Source organism: Lagenorhynchus albirostris, chromosome 12 (genome assembly GCF_949774975.1).
Source record: "Lagenorhynchus albirostris chromosome 12, mLagAlb1.1, whole genome shotgun sequence".
NCBI lineage: Eukaryota > Metazoa > Chordata > Mammalia > Artiodactyla > Delphinidae > Lagenorhynchus > Lagenorhynchus albirostris.
In genome coordinates this window covers 55,523,392-55,542,141 of record NC_083106.1, presented here as the reverse complement: position 1 = coordinate 55,542,141, position 18,750 = coordinate 55,523,392, and the positions used below count along the sequence as shown (strand labels likewise).

The following is an 18,750-nucleotide window of genomic DNA, read 5'->3' as shown; positions in this document are numbered from 1 at the left end:
TAAAAGTAACTAAGCAACACTTTAAAATATTCTGTGAGTCATTTCTAATATCATTTCCTTTTGTTTGAAATAAATGTTCAAACATTGTGGGGTTTTCTTCCTATAGAAGGATTTTAAGAAATAGTCTGATATGGTGTTTCCAGTTGGCTATAATGCCTCAACTCTTTAAAACATAAAATTTGCCTTGGCTTCATTTAAGTAGATATTTTGTTAGTAGCATTTGCTCGGGCAAATTTGTTGTTTATGCTAGCAGTTCTGCTTAGTTTTATCAAGTCAAAAAGATGTCATCAGCCAAAATTTAGGACTGGAGTCAGTCAAACTGCCGTCTCAAAACTTGTCTTTACCAGCTGGTTTGATGCTGTCTTGACATAATATCTTTTTGATGGATGTTGTAACAAGAAACTTGCCATCAGCAAAGGCAGCATTCCTCAACATCTGCAACTTCATTAGAATCAACAACAGGGTTCTGGTGAAATAGCTGTGCCACCTACGTCAGCAAGTGCTGAATTTGTGCTAACTGGAGAGTAAACTACCTTTTCTCATGGCAACTGCCCCCTTGAACAAAGATTAACATTCTAACTCAGATCCCTGCATTTTATCCTGAGGTTTCAAACACCTGTGCCACCTTGAAAATGGATGGAGTTACTTCTCATCTTTAGGCATTTATTCTTTAGCTTTCCTAACTGTGTGAAGGGCACCAGTTTTCCGTGTCAACCGATGCAGGGACTTGGATTAACCTCTTCAAGTTGTCACCGTATCAACCAGTTTGGGAATATGAGGTACATTCCGCACATACTCCCACCTAAACCAAGGCAAAAGAGTGTTGAGAATCATAAGCAGAACACAACTGTCTCTTAAATTATCCTCAGAATGTTCATGCTTAATTCATGATCTTTTTATATCCCCTTGTGGATCAATCATCTAATTGCTTCTAGATATACTATGAAATGCCCTCACGGTTGTCCATTTCACACTTTGTGCTTTAAGTCTAATTTTTCTTGGTGCCTCAACTGAAATATCCAAGTTAACATCATGTTACCCATATGGATGTTAAAGAGATTTTAGGCAGATTTAGTTTTTATGTAAATATTTTTCTGCTAGATAAAAATATTTACAATAAAGAAAAAAAATCTTTAACTTAAGAGGACTACATTAGGTACAAATACTGTAGGTTGTATACAGGAAATGAATAACATTTCACAAAGGAAACACCTCAAGAAAATAAATTTAATACTGTGATTTGCTAAAAAAAATTCTTAGAGCTTTCCTTTTGGAATTGTTTTCAGAACACAGACAGCACAAGAAAACCAGCTCTTTTACTTCATAGCTATCCTTGCTTTCAGAACACTAACAGCAAAATGAGTGTATGGCTTACACTTACATTGTTTTACTCCAAATACTTTGGCTTATTTCAAAAAGAAAATTTACCCTAATAGGTTATAAAATTGTTATTAATGAGTGTATTTGAAAAGATACAGTATAACATCTTAAGGCAATTCTAAAAAAAGAATTTAAAAAAATGCAAGCAAGTTTAAAATAAAGTGACTATTTTGAAGGTGCAACAGTTATTTAGATGTGTTGATTAGATAATGTTCATATAACAAGAAGTTATTGTTTCATTTTCTCTTTATAGAGAGCTATGTGCTTTCTGGACATGGTCACAGTCACATGGGAAGTAAAAAATAGAACAAATTCATTCTAGTGAAAAGACTAACGCTTTTTATGAAAAACATTTTTTGTTTGTTTTCTAAGGCAAGATAGAAAATATGACTGGTAAAGACAGATGGCTAAACAGAAAAAATTCAAATAATATTGCACTGTATTTTCTAATATTGTTAGTGTTAACTAATTTCCCAGCTATTAAGTATCAGAGTAGACAAGTGCTTTGTTTTCATAAAATTCTCAAATGCAAAAGTGAGTACCAAATTATCATTACATATCAATACTGAAGGTAAACTAGTCCTTCAGTTTTACTTTCCCTGTTAGTGATTAGATGGTTAAAATTATACTCTCCACAGGGTGAATAGTCATATAAATATATTACAAATAAAAAGTCCATCTATGTTATGTTTACTGAACTTTAGTTTCTCTTCAGATCATTTTTATACTGTATTATTTATAATGCAAATTTAACTAATGCTATTCATTAGCTTCCAGTTAGAAATTTGCTAATTTATGTTTTTAATAGAGTTTTAATGCCTATTAATGAGAGTGAAGGTGATGACCTAAAGTTTTACTGTTTTGTCTTTTTAGAGATTTATTGGTATTCTTAATCACATTCCTAAGTTAGGTTTACTATTTTTATTTTGCACCATATTTTCCGTTGATGTTTCTTTTATTTAACTAAATTCATCCATATCTAATTTCATGCATTTTAAGTCACAGCTGAACTCCCATGCCTGTGCATTAAGAAGGCTGAATTATGGTTGTAATTTTTTAAAGTGGCCTTGAAACTTCAATTACATCCAAAATTAATTCAAAATTTTAAAAGTTAATTTTGTGAGTGTGAGTCAGTTTGTGTTTTAAATACTAGCCTATACCTTTCTTTATTTGTTTCAACCACAGTATGGCCAGACTGGTGACAACACATTTAAGGACAAAAGCTCTCTGCATATAAATATGTCAGAAAATTTTCTTGTTTTTTATGAGTATAGTTAGATATTTATCCAAGCAATCCATAGATTTTTTTAAGTTCATTGGCATTGTCAAGAACAATTCTCCTCTCTAGTTTTTAAAATTAGCTTTCTTTTTCTTTTCCTTTTAAATGGGTCTTTTTGTTATAATTTGAAAAATCACTTACATACATCTAACTAGGTAACATTTCAAAACTTGATAAAGAGCTTTATGTACTTTGTTAAATGAATTTGAGGGAAGATAGATTTTCAGTTAAGTAGCTTTTCCTCGTTCAAAACTTTGACAAAATTGGCTGACTAAATAGGAACACACACATACATGTACACACATTTATTTTTGTAACTACACTTTGGAAGCCTAGCTTATTTGGAGTTTTTGTTTGCTTGTTTTTTAGTACTACTATACCTTATACTTAGGTCATTCACTCTAAAAATGTGGACATTCCTTCTGGAAAAGAAGTTGAAAGTTCCACAGATTACATAGATTAACTGTGATCAAATAAAGTTCAAGGTTGGCCCTATTTGGAAAACAACATAGGTCACTGGAATAGAAAGCTTGGCTGGGTCTACTCTTCTTGAGGGATTGTGTCTGCAGAGAAAGCAAGGTCTGGCATGGGATGGAGCCTATTGAACAAAATTGAAGCTTAAGCTTTTGCAAGCAAGAATAAAATGGAGTCAGACCTGTAGCTACCTAGGTATAGAACTCTAACTCAGAGACGGGGAGCTATTAAAAAAAAAAATAGGTGGGTACCAAATTAAAAATTTGGACAAAAGAAGAAGCAAAATTAATTGCCAATATTATCGAGACAGTACATAAAAGACAACCTAAAAATCTATGCTTTTCTAAATTGTAATGTTTATTGGATGCTAGGAAGTGAATACTAATTAGAGACATAGCCACATGTGACCTATTTCCACTCTAAGGTACAGATAGAAGATTCTAGCAGAGATCTTTGTATCAAAACAAAGAATGAAGGCTTGACAAAAGTAATTTTAGTTAAATACAAAAGTGTTATGGGTAGAATACACGCAAGTTGTTTCCACCACTGCCTTTGATGGACGACAGTGTAAAATAATAAACCATGTAATTGTTGGCATTCCTGCCTGCAAGAAACCCCATGCTGGTAAATGCTGGATACTTAGTCATGTTCCATGTAAGCTGGCCTGGAACTGGATCGATTTTAGCCTCTAGCTGCTTAAAATATTCTTCTTGCACTCCTGAGTTGAACAGGTTGCCAACATATCTCACACACACTCACTGACAAGCCCAAACTATTCTTACCATCCTCTTAAATTTAAGGTTAAATTTAGCTTTATTTAGGTATCACTTAACACATACTTAAAAATATCATTTTTGGAGTTAACTTCAAAGGATGGTTCTTGAAAACTATTCAACTCAATCGTACTATGCATATAATTTCTGTCTTTTTTCCTTCTTCTTTTGGTATTTGTAGTGGATTTTGTTGTGTTCTTTTTTTCATTACATATATTATTGTTCTGCATAAGTATTTTGGGTGTTTCCTTTTAAATTTATGATTGTTTAACCTGTTAGCCAGAATCTATTGTCTTGCATCTATTTTGCTTCATCTTACAGTACTTATTTTGGAAAGTATATTTTGGCTTATCTCTAAATCACTGCCTTAAATAATACCAACAATTAATTACAGAAAAGCAATTTCAGCAAAATTGTGCCTACTGTTATAACTCACAGAAACTTGCTTTAGTATATAAGTTGTGAGTCTGCCTTAAGCCTTGGGATACATGTTTAATTACCCTAATCACACTTTTCTCATTTTTGTGATGGTTATCACAAAACCTATCTCACAGGGATATGAGTATTTAATTAACATTGTGTTCTTAAATTGCTTAGCATAGCATTTGCACATAATAAGTTCTAAGCTAAGAGTAGTTTTAAGAAAAAGAGTTAAGAATATATATAGCAATATCAATCTGAGTCTTCATTTAATGGATTCCAACGTTAGAGATAATTAGCCTATTATTTAAACTTACCTGCATGAAGATTAGATTTAATAAATCTTTATGATCGATCTGAATATTTCCTTCAGCTATTCTATAACTACTTATGTGTAGTTAATACTTTAGAATTAATAAACATGTATTCTTGAATTTTTCCTTAGGATGCTTCTTCAGTGATATTATATTTTTGATAATAACCTGGTGTTTCATAACTGCCTATCACTTCATTAATGCACTGTATTCATTCTTTCAAATATTTATTGGGTGCCTTTTTTTTTTAATAAATTTATTTATTTTATTTTTATTTATTCTTGGCTGCGTTGGGTCTTTGTTGCTGTGCCCGGGATTTCTCTAGTTGTGGCGAGCGGGGCTTTCTCTAGTTGCGGCAGGCGGGGGCTACTCTTTGTTGCAGTGTGTGGGCTTCTCACTGCGGTGGCTTCTCGTTGCAGAGCATGGGCTCTACATGTGCAGGCTTCAGTAGTTGTGGCTCGCGGGCTCTAGAGCGCAGGCTCAGTAGTTGTGGTGCACGGGCTTAGTTGCTCCGCGGCATGTGGGATCTTCCCGGACCAGAGCTCGAACCCGTGTCCCCTGCATTGGCAGGCGGATTCTTAACCACTGTGCCACCAAGGAAGCCCTGGGTGCCTTTCTTTCAGTACCTGTAGTAAGTGTAGAGATACACTAGACACCGTGACTCAAAAAAAGCCTTGAGGCATATGGAAATTAACCAAATGATAATTAAATAGAATATATACTTAAAAACTGCAAAGGATGGCTACAGTGTACTCTGAGAACATAGAATTAGTCTAGGAAGCTACTGGGAGCATGCCAACTGAATCTGCCCTATCAAAAAGTGTTCATCAGAAGCCCCATTAACATTTTTTATTATGTCATTGGGCATAATTGGGTTACATGACTACCTTGTTATGAACAGGAGGATAGGAAATATATATTCTGTTAGAAAGAGGTTAGAAAATAATGAGAGAATGGGTAGTCAACTAGCTTTGCCTGTTAGAACTTTGTAGCCTGTGTTATTACTATCTTTTCATCTTGAGAGTAACAGGGAGCCTTGTAAGAGAGTTAATAAACTGTGGGTTGACATGATCAAGTTTGAGATTTAGAACGATCATTCTGGCTTAGTGTAGAGAAGAAACTGGAAGGGGTAGCAGTGGATGTGAAGAGAGTGGTTAGGAGAGTGTGTCAGGAATGCAGGAATGGTTAAGGGCATTGCATGTTGAAGGGTGGTCTGGTGATCTGAGGACAAAAAATAAAAAAATCTACTTATATTTAAAGATATGGAGGTCATTGGTATATTTAGTCAGATTTATTTCAATAAAAGGATGTGACTGGAAAACAGACTGGAGTGGATAGAGGATTGGGTAGAAAATAAAGAAATGAAATAATGAAGACAACTCTTTGATGAATTCTGTTGTAAAGGGGAGGAAAGAGAAAGTATGGTAACTAGAGGTGGAGGGAATATCAACTAGATGAAGGGAAGTTAAGATCTAAAAGATTTGAGAATGCCACAATATTATCAAAGAGGAGTAATAAGAGAGAAATCAGTGTGTTAATATTCCTGAAAAAGACAAAAGGATGTGGCAGAATACAAACCACAAAATAAAGGATTCCCTTTGGAAGAAAGGGTAACAGAACAGAAAGAGAGAGGAGAGATTATGATTTAAGAAGATTTTTGCTGTGAGAAGGGCTTTGGCTTGGTCTTTGAGTCAGCTCCCAAACACGGTTTAATTTGTCTCTATGAAGCAATGATCAACCTCCAACAGTGAATGAATCCACAGGTTTTGAATTTTGGGAAAGGAGAGAAAGTTGAAATAGGAATTGTAGAGAAGAAATTGAGAGAAGTATTATACTTTCTGGGCAGCGATGAGCATCTACTTTGCTTTGCTCTTCATAATGATAGTATGAGATTCTCCAGCAATTCTGCTGCCTTGATACAAACTTAGAGGAAGTGAAGAGTTGGGTTTACTCAGGTTTTTGTTAGGTTAGGTGGTCCAAAGAAAAGAGAGAGAGGTTAATGAGTTTAGGATATTAGCAAGAATGATTTTTAAATTATGGATCGTGGAAGCTCACCTGAACAAAGTGGAATATAAAGAAGTAGAGGAAGCAAATGAATTGGAAGGTAGGTCATTACCAGGCATGAGACACCAGTGAGATTGGAAACTACAACCAGTAAAGAAATGAAATAAGAAAACTAGGAAAGAAAGAGGTTATAATCACAGAGTAGGATATTTGAATAATTGATTCTGAAGCAAAGATATTTCAGGTGTTGATATATACAACCATGGTTTGGGGTGAATGAGGTGCTAGTAAGAAAGTGATTGGAAATGATGGTCAAATAACTGAGAAATCACTCAGGACTTTGGGGGAAGGAGAAGAAGGGGTATACTGGAGCTGGCTTATATTGACTTGCAGGAGTTATAGTTTTAAGAATTTCATAGTTTTTTTGGTATCAAGTCCATAGTCTCAAATGGTGAGAGTGGGAATATTTAAACCATAAAAACCAGGAAATGCTACAAATCTGGCCTTTCCACTTTTCCAGAGAGCCAAATGGAACTGTTTTTTTAATATATAAATTTATTTATTTTTATTTCTGGCTGTGTTGGGTCTTCGTTGCTGCGTGCGGGCTTTCTCTAGTTGACGCGAATGGGGGCTACTCTTTGTTGCGGTGCGTGGGCTTCTCATTGCAGTGGCTTCTCTTGTTGCAGAGCACAGGCTCTTCAGTAGTTGTGGTTCGCGGGCTCTAGGGCTCCGTGGCATGTAGGATCTTCCCAGACCAGGGATCTAACCCGTATCCCCTGCATTGGCAGGCGGATTCTTAACCATTGCACCACCAGGGAAGTCCAGAGAGCCAAATTGTTAAACATTTACTAGTTCATCACTGATAGAAACCAACCTTTGGGCACTACAGTTTTTTTAAGAATGATGCCATAACCAGAAAATGAATAGAAGACTGTAGTAAGAGGAATCAGGTAGTAAGTTTGTATGGCATGAGTCTTAACAGAACAAAGGTTTATACCTTTGTTTGTTTTCCAAAAGGGGTGGGACAGTGATGGTCTAAAAGTGGGAAAAGAACAAAGAGGACGCTAATTTACTTCCCATCCCTGAGATATGTAGAATGTGAAATACATTCTAGTATTTTTCGTTTACACATTAAAGCTACACTTTGACATTGAAATAGGGTTGAAAATTATTTATGCAGTTCAGTGATGTGGATTTCTTTATGCTTTGCTTTAAAACTAGGCCAATGGTATTCTTTTCCTTATTAAATTAAGGCATGAACAGAATATGAAAAAAGTAAATGTGCCTATTCTTCTAAATATGTAAAATTATATAGACTATCTCTGGTGAATGATATAGAATTTATATGGTTTAACCCATTTATTCTGCAGATGAGCAAACTGAGTTCTAGAGATATGAAATTACTCATGAAATATCACTTAGCTTCGTAACACCAGAGCTGAGACTAATATTCCTGTCTTCTAAATTCTACCACAAGATAAATAATTCCATTGTACACATTTATACATTTATTTATTTTTTAAGCTGATTTATTCAATAAATAGCTACTGGTACGTACTGTACACCAGGCACTATTCTAAGTAGAAGTGCTATAATGATGAACAAAACAAGGCAAAACTCTCCATCTTCATGCAGTTTATCTCACAGCAAAGGGAGATAGGAACTGAACAGATATATAAATAAAAATAGGAAATATGTCATACACTACATAGTTATTAAGTGCTATGGATAACAATAAAGCAGCAGGCATATCTGTGTTACATTGGAATTGGAATTATAAATAGAGTGAATAGTGGAAGTCCCTTTGGAAAGGCGATGTTTGACCAAAGATCAGAAGGAGGTAGTGAGGCATACAGATACGCAAAGGAAGTACAGTCGAGCTGGAGAAAATGGCAAGTTAAAGCACCTAGGTCAGATGTGGCTCTTCTACTTAAGACGTGCCTCAGGGACTTCGCTGGTAGTCCAGTGGTTAGGACTCAGTGCTTTCACTGCAGGGAGGCATGGGTTCCATCCCTGGTGGGGGAACTAAGATCCCATAAGCCGCATGGTGTGGCCAGAAAAAAATGTACCTCAGGTTAGTGATTTATATAATCATTGATGCAATTGCCTTATACATATTAAATTCATGGTTATCATGATTAAGTATGCATGTTTAGCCAGTGGATGGAGAAGTGATTAAAACTGTTTCTCTCTCCTCCCTACGGCCAACTAAGGTCATTTATTTACTATTTAGAAACAAAGTATCCATTTTGTGTATATTTTGACGTATATAAGGTTACAGCAGTACAAACATTATGTATCTAAACAACATTCTTAAAATATTTTGATGAGGTTTGCATCATCTCCCTGAAGAGTTTAGAAATCCTGGAAAGGGTACTGGCTGAAAGTGAGAACAATGATTCCTTTAAGAGTTTCAAATGTTGAGGATTTTTTCCCCACACCTATTTATAGTTCAGAGTTTCAATTAGAAAGGAGTGAGAGACCCAGCAAAACTGTAATTGATTTGAATCCTAAAGGAAAAGGAATTATTTCCTCTGACTTCCTGTCATACATCCCCTCATCAATGTAGGTTACACCTCATCTGTCCCTTGTCAAGGCATTTATCACACCATTTCATAATTCTTAGTTTACTTTTCCTGTATTTATGGGACATTAAGCTTTGCTAAGACAGGGGCCATGCTTTGTTTTGGTCTAACCTCTACATGCATAGTGCCTGGCATGGTCCTTTACACCAAGCTGTTGCTCAATAAATATGAAAGAACAAGTGAGTGAATGGGTAAGCAAGTGAATGTTTCCATGTTCCTATAAATTATAAATTATTCTAAAGGTAAAGCCAGAGATATAAGAATATAGTAGTTATATGCTGCAGTCCTAGTAGAGAGTTACTATGTTCCTCCACTGGTTGGTCACATAAAATTTGCAATAAGAATAAAATCCTGATATCTTTAGAGAGCTTTATACCTTGTCGAAGTGACTTTATATGAATTTTCTCATTTATTCCTCATAACATTTCTTTGAAATTCTTAGGGAAGCATTTTGTTAGATATGGCCAAGAAATTGTGGTTCAAGGTCCTCCATTGACCCAGTGAAGTCAAGTTTCCTAATTTTATTTAAATTGGACCAAATGATAGTAAACTATATTGCTGATTACTATTATTTATAAGAAAAGAAAATATTTGACCAGGAAATTTCAAGATATCTCATTTAAAGAATAAAAGGCAATGACCCAGAAGAATCATCAGTAGGGATTCTGAATAGTGCAGAATGAACTATCAAATCCTGGCTCAACTGCCTCAAAAGGATAACTGCCTTTAACTGCACCAAATCACTTTAAACTTGCTGCCCATCCTATTATGCTCAGTCATAATTCTCTCTCTTATTCCTCTATTAGCTCTCCGTAACGATGAGAAGAGCAATTCTCTTTCATTGTCTTTCTCTTCAAATATCCTGTTTTAAGAGATTGCAGATGCTTCAAGATAAAACTGCCAGAATTATTCCAAGGACTGACAGGTTTGCTAACAACCAAATGCTTTCAGATCACTGCACTAGCCTCAGATCCACCTTTGATATGAACCACATATGGCTTCAGTCCTGTTTTCCTGAATTAACTCTAATTTCCTAGTGACCAAGGTCAGATGAGTCCAGATAGGGCTCAGCTGTTCTTACCTAGCACATATGTTCCACTATTGTTGGTAATTTATTTACTGTAATAAAAAATTAAAATGCAAATATCAGCCAAATTCTCCTTTACCAAGGTCTCCCTTGGTATGGGCTTTTTCAAACCACATATTAGGAATGACTACATGCGACTTTTTCATAACAGAATAATAAATGTTATTATAGCACATATAACCAAATATTTAAGTTAATATTAGAAACCAAATTGGTAATGTGGACTTTATTGAAAAGGAATGATTTGAGTAAGTACCAATGACACCAAATTTACTTTGGTAATTATGGAAAATCATCATAAATTACTGCCTCTTCTTTTAGTAATTTCACCACTTTCATCCATACACCAGAGTTCAACTAATTCTGCCACACATTATGGTTTAGGTGAGAAAATATTTTTTCATGAATGTTTATTTTTTAAATAAAAATAAATGGGTTCTTAACATAAAGTCTTTTTAAAAGTTACTTTGGGGGCTTCCCTGGTGGCGCAGTGGTTGAGAGTCCGTCTGCCAATGCAGGGGACGCGGGTTCGTGCCCCGGTCCGGGAAGATCCCACATGCCACAGAGCGGCTGGGGCCGTGAGCCATGGCCGCTGAACCTGCGCGTCCAGGGCCTGTGCTCCGCAACGGGAGGAAGTTACTTCAAGATGTTTTAGGTGTTGTGCTACTTGATAAACTTTTTTTAAAATCTGAGTTGTAGTCAACGCTTCAAATATTATGTATAAAAAACATATTACAAAATAGTACTGGATTTTCTTTGTACTGTTGATGCTTTGTGGTTATGATAGTTCAAACAAAATTAATAGTAAAGATTTTTCCCTCTTATTCAAGAAAATAAGCTTTCCTCTAGAACACACTTAAAAAGTTAATTTTAAATTAACTTCTAGAGGTCTAGCAAATATTTTCTTATCATTTTTAGGGTATCTGACAGGTTTATAAAAATAGGTCCAATGAACACAAGATGGTTTCTAAATTTTAATTTGTATTTGACAGCAATCAAAGTGAATGGGGGAGAAGAATTCATTTGTGTCCTAAAGAATTTAAATCAAAGTTTTTTTTTAAATGGCTTTGAATTTGTAAACTTTGTTGCTTACAATAAAAGATCTACTCCAATGGTACAAGAGTAGCCCTTACTTTATTGGCTTTCATAGCATTTTAGATGGGATAGAAACAAAATTTCAAAGCACTATCCTTGTATCAATATCTTACTGTGTCTAAAAATCTCTCTCTAAAATGCTCAGGAAAAATGTTGCCTAAAACCCATTAGATATTGGAGATCTTCAAAGAGCCAGTTAATTTCAGTTTGCAAACTTTATTTTGAATTCTATCAGAAATGAAAGCTATGTATCCTTAAATTTGGAATCATTAGCTATATGTTTTAAATATTTTAAGTATACTGAATGCTCTTTGTAAAGCACACAATCTTTTGGCATCTGTGAATTTTTAAAAAGTGTTGTATTTCTTATTCTTTGTAAGTTTATTCTTGACAAGAATTTTTTCTTTTATCCTTCTGTTGATGTTTCATAGCCCATGAAAACTGCTATTATAAAAAGACAGTGCCTTATGAACTAGTTTTATTGGTTTTGTGCTGATGTAGCAAAAACCAAATCAACTTACAAGCCTCAGCATTTTGATAAAATAAACACTGCTAAACATTGACATCCTAAATCTGTCTGATGTAACACAGAAGGAAAAGTGTCTTTAATATGAGACACACACACACACACACACACAAAAGAAAGAAATTTATTCCAGTATTTAGAGCAGCAGGGTGGGTTGTGTGAGAAAATAAGACGATTTTATTTCAAACATTTAAAATATGCTTTTCCTTTACAGTGCTTTGATTTTAATATTCACTTCAAGCAATATCTCTGAGACTTGATTTATTTGTGTGACTTTATATTACTATGTACAGCCTAACTGTAATGATAATACTTAGGACTGTTTTTCATTTTTGCCAAAGAAGTTATTGTCTTGTTATGGAATTAAAATTCTTCTTTAAAACCATGATGTCATAAATCCCATCAGCATTTTACTCTTTACAAATCTACCTTCACTGCTAATATTTTTTTCTTATCAAGTAGCCTTAGTTTTCTTATTTGTGAAGTAAAGGAGTGAAACAAGATATTCTTTTTTTTTTCACTGATTAAATTTTTTGTTTTTAACTTGGCTATACTCTATCTGAAGTTTCTCTTGTATGCCCTAATTTGGCATTATCTCAATTCTTCCCTTACAGAAAATTATATTTTCTGATGCTTAGTTTATTACCTGACTTCCATTTTTTGTATTCCTCTTAAATAAAACATTCTTCTGGAATGTCTTTCCTAATGAATTTGGCAACAGTGATGCACAGGGCCAAGCTGTGTCCCAATTCCTGAGTCTGTTCTGGTGTTCTATGTAGGTCCTCACTTCTCTGTATCCCTGTGGCTAGAGGACTTTCAAAGACTGTGCACATTTAGCTCAGCAGCTTAGTCTCCATCCACGATTTTATCACGTCCCTTGGCAATGATCAGTAGCTACTTCACTGAATGAAACTAACCTTAGTCTAACAGGAGAGTCAGCAGGACATAGTATACAGGTCATTCTTTCAACATGCTGCACCTTCCACCTACGATCTTTAGTTCACATTGCAACTTGGTATATCCTTATTTCTAAATAAGTTTACATAAACTTTCACACTCAGCATACAAATATTTGATTATTAATTTTAAATACCTGCTTACTGACCTTAAATGAGTTCTTATTCCTAATCTTTAACTTATACAGCTTCTATCTATTGATTTTAACCTTAGAGATCCTACAGTCTATTTTACCTTGAAAATGTTCAACAATTTTCTATTTTATTAGAACTAAAACTAGCTGAGGCTTCTTATTTCCTCCTTACACATTAGATCTTAGAGTATCATATCAGTATAATTCCACATGTATTTAATATAAATATTCTGAAATTAGAGGTCAAGCCAATTGCAGTGTTTTAAATTCTCTTTTATTCTACATTTCACTTGAGGTTTCCATTTTTGATATCAGATTTTTAATATGTATTTGTTCTCTGAATGCATTTTCTTTCAACAGAGTCCATTTACATTTTTTTCTTTGCATTTGTGCAGCATCTATTACCTCTCTGAAGACATTTATGCCATTTTATTTGTTTTGGTCTTTATAATTTAAGTTAGAGACTCACTGCAAGCTCTGGGTGCTTAGTTAAGTGTGAAAAACTATGAGCTTCCCTTTAGGGTGATATAGTGGGTTGTTTTGTTGGAAATCCATGATATGTGCCTTTAGATGCAGTTGATACAGTGCAATAATTAAGACTATGAACTTGGTAGCTAATCTGCCCATGTTTGATTCCTGGTTTTGCTAGGAAGAGGCCACATGAATTTAGGCATATTATAAAGCACTCTGTGTTTTGGTTTTCTAATTTTAGAATGGGGACAAAAATACTACCACCTACTAGAAATCTTGTAAAACTTAAAAAATTTTAATACGTATAAATAATTTAGAATAATGTTCGGCACATGCTATTATATGTGCTAACTGCTATTATTACTATTATTGTTGTTATTAATATTATTAATATTATTATTGTCTCTTTAGAGCAGTCCAGTTTTGCTTAAAAATATCTTCTTGGAGGAATTCAAAGAACCAAAACACACAGAATGCTGACTGGTCTCAACATGGGCTGTAGACTCCAACCTCTTCCTTCTGGTTTCATTATGGGCCCCGGTAGCACCACTTCCTCCAGTGCACTCTTGTTTACTTCCCAGAGAATAAAACCTCTAGTCCTTTGCTTGGGTGGGATCGAGCAGTCACCAAGCTGCTCAGAGATAGTTGTTTTTAAGACATTTTTTTCAATAAATTCTACTTTTGTTAGACGTTTGATCATTCCGGCTTTGAGAAGGATGTAGAAATGCCAATCTCAGAAACTTTTACAGGGGAGAAGGGGGTCCTAAACGTTGGTTAGCTCAGTTACAATTCATCTATCTGCTTTCCAGCTTCCAAAATTTTGTTTTTGTTGCACCCTATCCATTTCTCTTTTGCCTTGTGGTTTCATGCCATAGGAGAGGACATGTGTTCAAAGATGATATTCAACCTTCCATCTTTGCCAGAATACTCGGTGTTTCTTAAGAAAAATAAAACACAAGCACTTGGGAGTAGTATGCTCTCTTTTTAAAAAATAATTGGAGTTACAAAAATGTCTTACTACTGCATAGTGTGTTTATGTGTACTGTCTTATATGATCCTCACAAAAACCCTGTAATTTTAGCAAAGATATTTGACTATTATGTAAACTGGAATTAAAAGATTAACTGGCTTGCATAAGGACATATCTTCTATTAATAAGAGATATAGAATTAGTGATCATTACTTCTGGCTCAGGCCTACATTATTCAGAATTTAACTAATCTATATATTAGTTAAGTATAGGTAATCAAGTATTTATGAGTGGCCAGATTTATAGAGAAAAAAGCCTCGTATTCTTCATATTCAGCCTAAGAGTTTGTTCAGATACTTTCTTCAAATATTTTATAAGCCATCTTAGCTGCTTTAAATTTAAGGGTTTCAGTAAAATTCATGTTGTTCAGATCTTGTGTTTTTAAACCAGTGATGCACTATACCATCTTCACTACTGAAAATGATAAAAGTAATAAAATTGGCAGGCAATGCTAAAGATTGATTTTCTATTTCAACTTTCTGTAGAAGTTGTTTAAGAGTTGAATGGCATTACATACTGCACACATACACACATGCAGTCTACAAAGGTAGCAATGGCTTTTAATCTTACTTCCCATATCTTTTCTACACAGCATTGTGTTTCACAGCCATAATTGAGAGATAACTGTGCTCAGCTGGAAATTGTGGTTAAAGAATGACAGCAAAACAAGCAAGCAAGCCATATAGAATGTGTGTGAGCAGCAAGTAGTCAATATTTCTAAATTGAAATACTTATTATTTGGCTTTTTATTTTTATTATGAGAAACAAAACGATTTGGGTAACTTTTCTATCAAAACCTATTATGCCATATAGGAACAATAGAAATATTTATATTTTCTGCAGACAGGAAAGATGAGTGAACCTGTACAAAAATCATAGACAATAGATTCCAGAAAATAAGAGATACTTAAGTAATAATGGAAGGTAGGAAATGATTAATAAGGACCTACTGTATAGCACAGGGAGCTCTACTCAATACTCTGTAATGGCCTATATGGGAAAAGAATCTAAAAAGGAGTGGATATATGTATATGTGTAACTGATTCACTTTGCTGTACACCTGAAACTAACACATTATAAATCTACCATACTCCAATAAATTTTTTTTTAAAAGATAGGAAATGATTAGTTTCAAAATGAATATAAATAGTACCTTCTAGGAAATGCTCATAGAAATAAAAAATCAGTGCAGTAAAGTGTTCCAAGAATTTTATATAAAAATATATTTTTTAAAATCCTTATTTTGTCAGCTGAAGGTTAGTATTGTAGATTAGACTTTTCAAATGTAAAATAACTAAATTTCACATTAATGTAAAATTAAACTATACATTTGTAAAGAATATATTAGAAATATATCTTAGTTTGTTGGGTGTGGGTTCTGTTAAAAAGATTGATGTGTTTACTTCATTAACCACAGCAAAATATTAATAATGGATACATTCATGTACTGTTAAAAATGTAATTCTCTTCTTTTAAATTGTGTTGCATAATGTTTAAACTAAAATTTTCTTTTAATGTTAAAAAAGAGAAAGACGTAATTATACTATTTAAATGATTAGTGCCATTGTAAACATTATATTCTCCCTTTGTTTTGGACAAAATTACTAGTTCTCAAGTTTTTATTTAAATTAACTCTTCAGTGATGGAACATGTTATCATGAATTGAAAATCATGTAACTAAAGCAATAAAATGTATTTATTGCTAATGTTCCTATAACTAAAATAAGGCAGAGAATTTAGGAGATTTATGAACAATACAAGTAAGAATAACTTTTTGTACACTTTTTATCTCTGCTTGATTTTTGGCCTCAATGAGTACACCCATGTTATGATATTACACTATCAGTCTCCATTAAAGATGTTACATTTTAAATTGTCAAGAAATGAGCATATAATTTTGATTACATAAATTTTTAGTATTACATTTTTGGATTGTGTTTATTATCAGTCACAGATTCACTAAATCAAAAACTGTATCCAAGTTTTTTTTTTTTTTACATAAAATCTCTTTAATCTGCAGGTGAGCTCTGATTTTGATTCTATTTTGTATTTTGGCCTCACTTAATCCAAAACATTAGGAGAAAAATTCTTTACCTTTGAAAGGAAATGAACTTGTTCTAGCTATCCTCATTATGTTACTAATTTGGATAGCCAGATACATCTTTGCAAAATCTCACTATTGGTCTTAATTATTCCAATAAGAATTTCATCATAGTCTTAATTATTCCTTTCATTTCCCTTTTCTACTCCTAACATTTGATTATTTTACTTGAAAACAACTGACATGCCTCCATAGCTGCCCAAATTTGTAATCATATCAATCTTATTCTGGGGGTTCTAGCCGCCTTCTTTCCCATTTTAAGCCACTGGCCTTTTAGCATGTTTTAGTGTTCACTGGAGAGCAAAGGTTTACACGTCTACCCTTTCTTAGCTCTAAAGCTACTTGTTTTTATTAAGCACTTATTGTACCTTTAGGTATTTTTCCCCCCAAAATTAAGGTTTTTCTTCCCATTTTTTCATTGAAATAATTCCAGAATTTTTCTAATATTACTGTGTACCTACGTTTTAGTGGAAGGAGTAATATCGCATTTATGTCCTGGCACATGTAGGACTAAATGCACGCTTAAGCTGCAAAAGATTGCATATCTATTTATTTGAAAATAGTTTTGAATTTTCATGACAGAGCAACCAGTATGGTGAATATCCTTCTTGTGTTTATTGTTGCAGTATTATTTTTTGTGATTGTATAAGAATTAAACTAAGATAAAGGTTTCACAGATGAGCTTTCCATAAGCAGATGCTAACCTTTTTCCTGTTTATGTTTTACCAGTGCCTTCTGAACAAAACCCATTTCTTTCCTTTAGCAATTGATCGTACTGAAGCCCTACTGAGAATTTCCGGTTGGATGTAAAAACTCTTCTATTTTCTTGGTCCAGGAATCGTTAGTTAGTAAGACCTGAATGATTGATTTCCTGTTGTCCTGAGGCAGGTTAAAAGAAGTTCTGTGGTGTCCCGATTGTGTCTTAGCAGAAATGTAGTCATTCTTATTTGTAATATCCTTATTTGTAACAAATTCCTCTCATCTCTTCAACCTATATCTGTATGTTATCCTTGGGGGATAATGTAACATCTGTCTTATAGTCAACTGAATTCGGGGGGGAAAAAAAACCTCTTAGTGTCCAGTGTCTGCATCTTCCAAATTTGATGTTATAGTAATGTTGAAGGATAAAATTGTACACATGAGATATTCATGTGAGATACAAACACAAAAAACCGTCCTTATTAATCTTATTTTCTCTTGTTTATTGCCTCCTATGATTTACTAGTTGTGAACTTTTGAACATCAGGACATTTTTTATACATTTGTTAAATAAATCTGCTCTATACCTGGAAATACGATGAGGAATTGCTATGAGAAATGTTTTTATACAGATTTTGATTGTTTTGTGGCTTAGTATCACTGTTACTACTAATACAGTTATAAGGTAGGATGAGCAAACTAAATATGGTCAATTTCATCTAAATATTGTAGGATCATGTGGAAACTAAGAAATGTCTTTCTTATGTATTTTATTTTTCCCCAGAAATCAAAAATCTCCACATATGACAAAATGTGGGCCTTTATGAGTAGCAGGAGGCAGTCCGTGCTCGTCAAAAGTAATGAAGAAGGAATCCAGAGAGTCCTCACCTCTGATTATGCTTTCCTAATGGAGTCAACAACCATTGAGTTTGTCACTCAGAGGAACTGTAACCTGACACAGATTGGCGGCCTCATAGACTCCAAAGGTTATGGCGTCGGCACCCCCATGGGTAGGCTTCATGTCAGCCACTTGTTCTTTGTTCATTAATCTTAGTTGCTGTGAAAATGGAAGAAAAACAATGCCTTCATATGCCATTAGGAATCTTGCTTCAAACAAATGTATCTTGCTATGTTCTGAGACTGTATAAAGTCAGGAAGATATTTGGACATCTGCTTCTAAAGGAATAAGTAACAAAAGGAAAATTGATTTCTACCAAATGGTCAGTAGACATTTTTACTGTATCAGTGTTGAAAACATCCACAACACACCCCCCCCCCGCAAAGGACCTTCTCAATCTTACACTTAAAAAAAGTTTTTATGAATTAAGTTTTGCAACATTATTTTTTCAGATTGCTGGCTTACGAATATTGTATTTGACTTAGTTAACTAAAAGAATGAGCCACAAATGGTTACTGTGAATA

At 34.0% G+C, this 18,750-nt stretch overlaps 1 protein-coding gene across 3 annotated transcripts in view; it reads left to right on the top strand.

Moving 5' to 3' along the window:
• Nucleotides 1–18,750, top strand: part of GRIK2 (glutamate ionotropic receptor kainate type subunit 2) — a 638,585-nt gene that overhangs the window by 585,943 nt on the left and 33,892 nt on the right. For all 3 annotated transcript variants that reach the window (XM_060167216.1, XM_060167215.1, XM_060167217.1), the window contains exon 14: nt 18,113–18,338. In XM_060167216.1, coding sequence (XP_060023199.1) covers nt 18,113–18,338 — 226 coding nt within the window. The remainder of the gene's footprint in view (nt 1–18,112; nt 18,339–18,750) is intronic.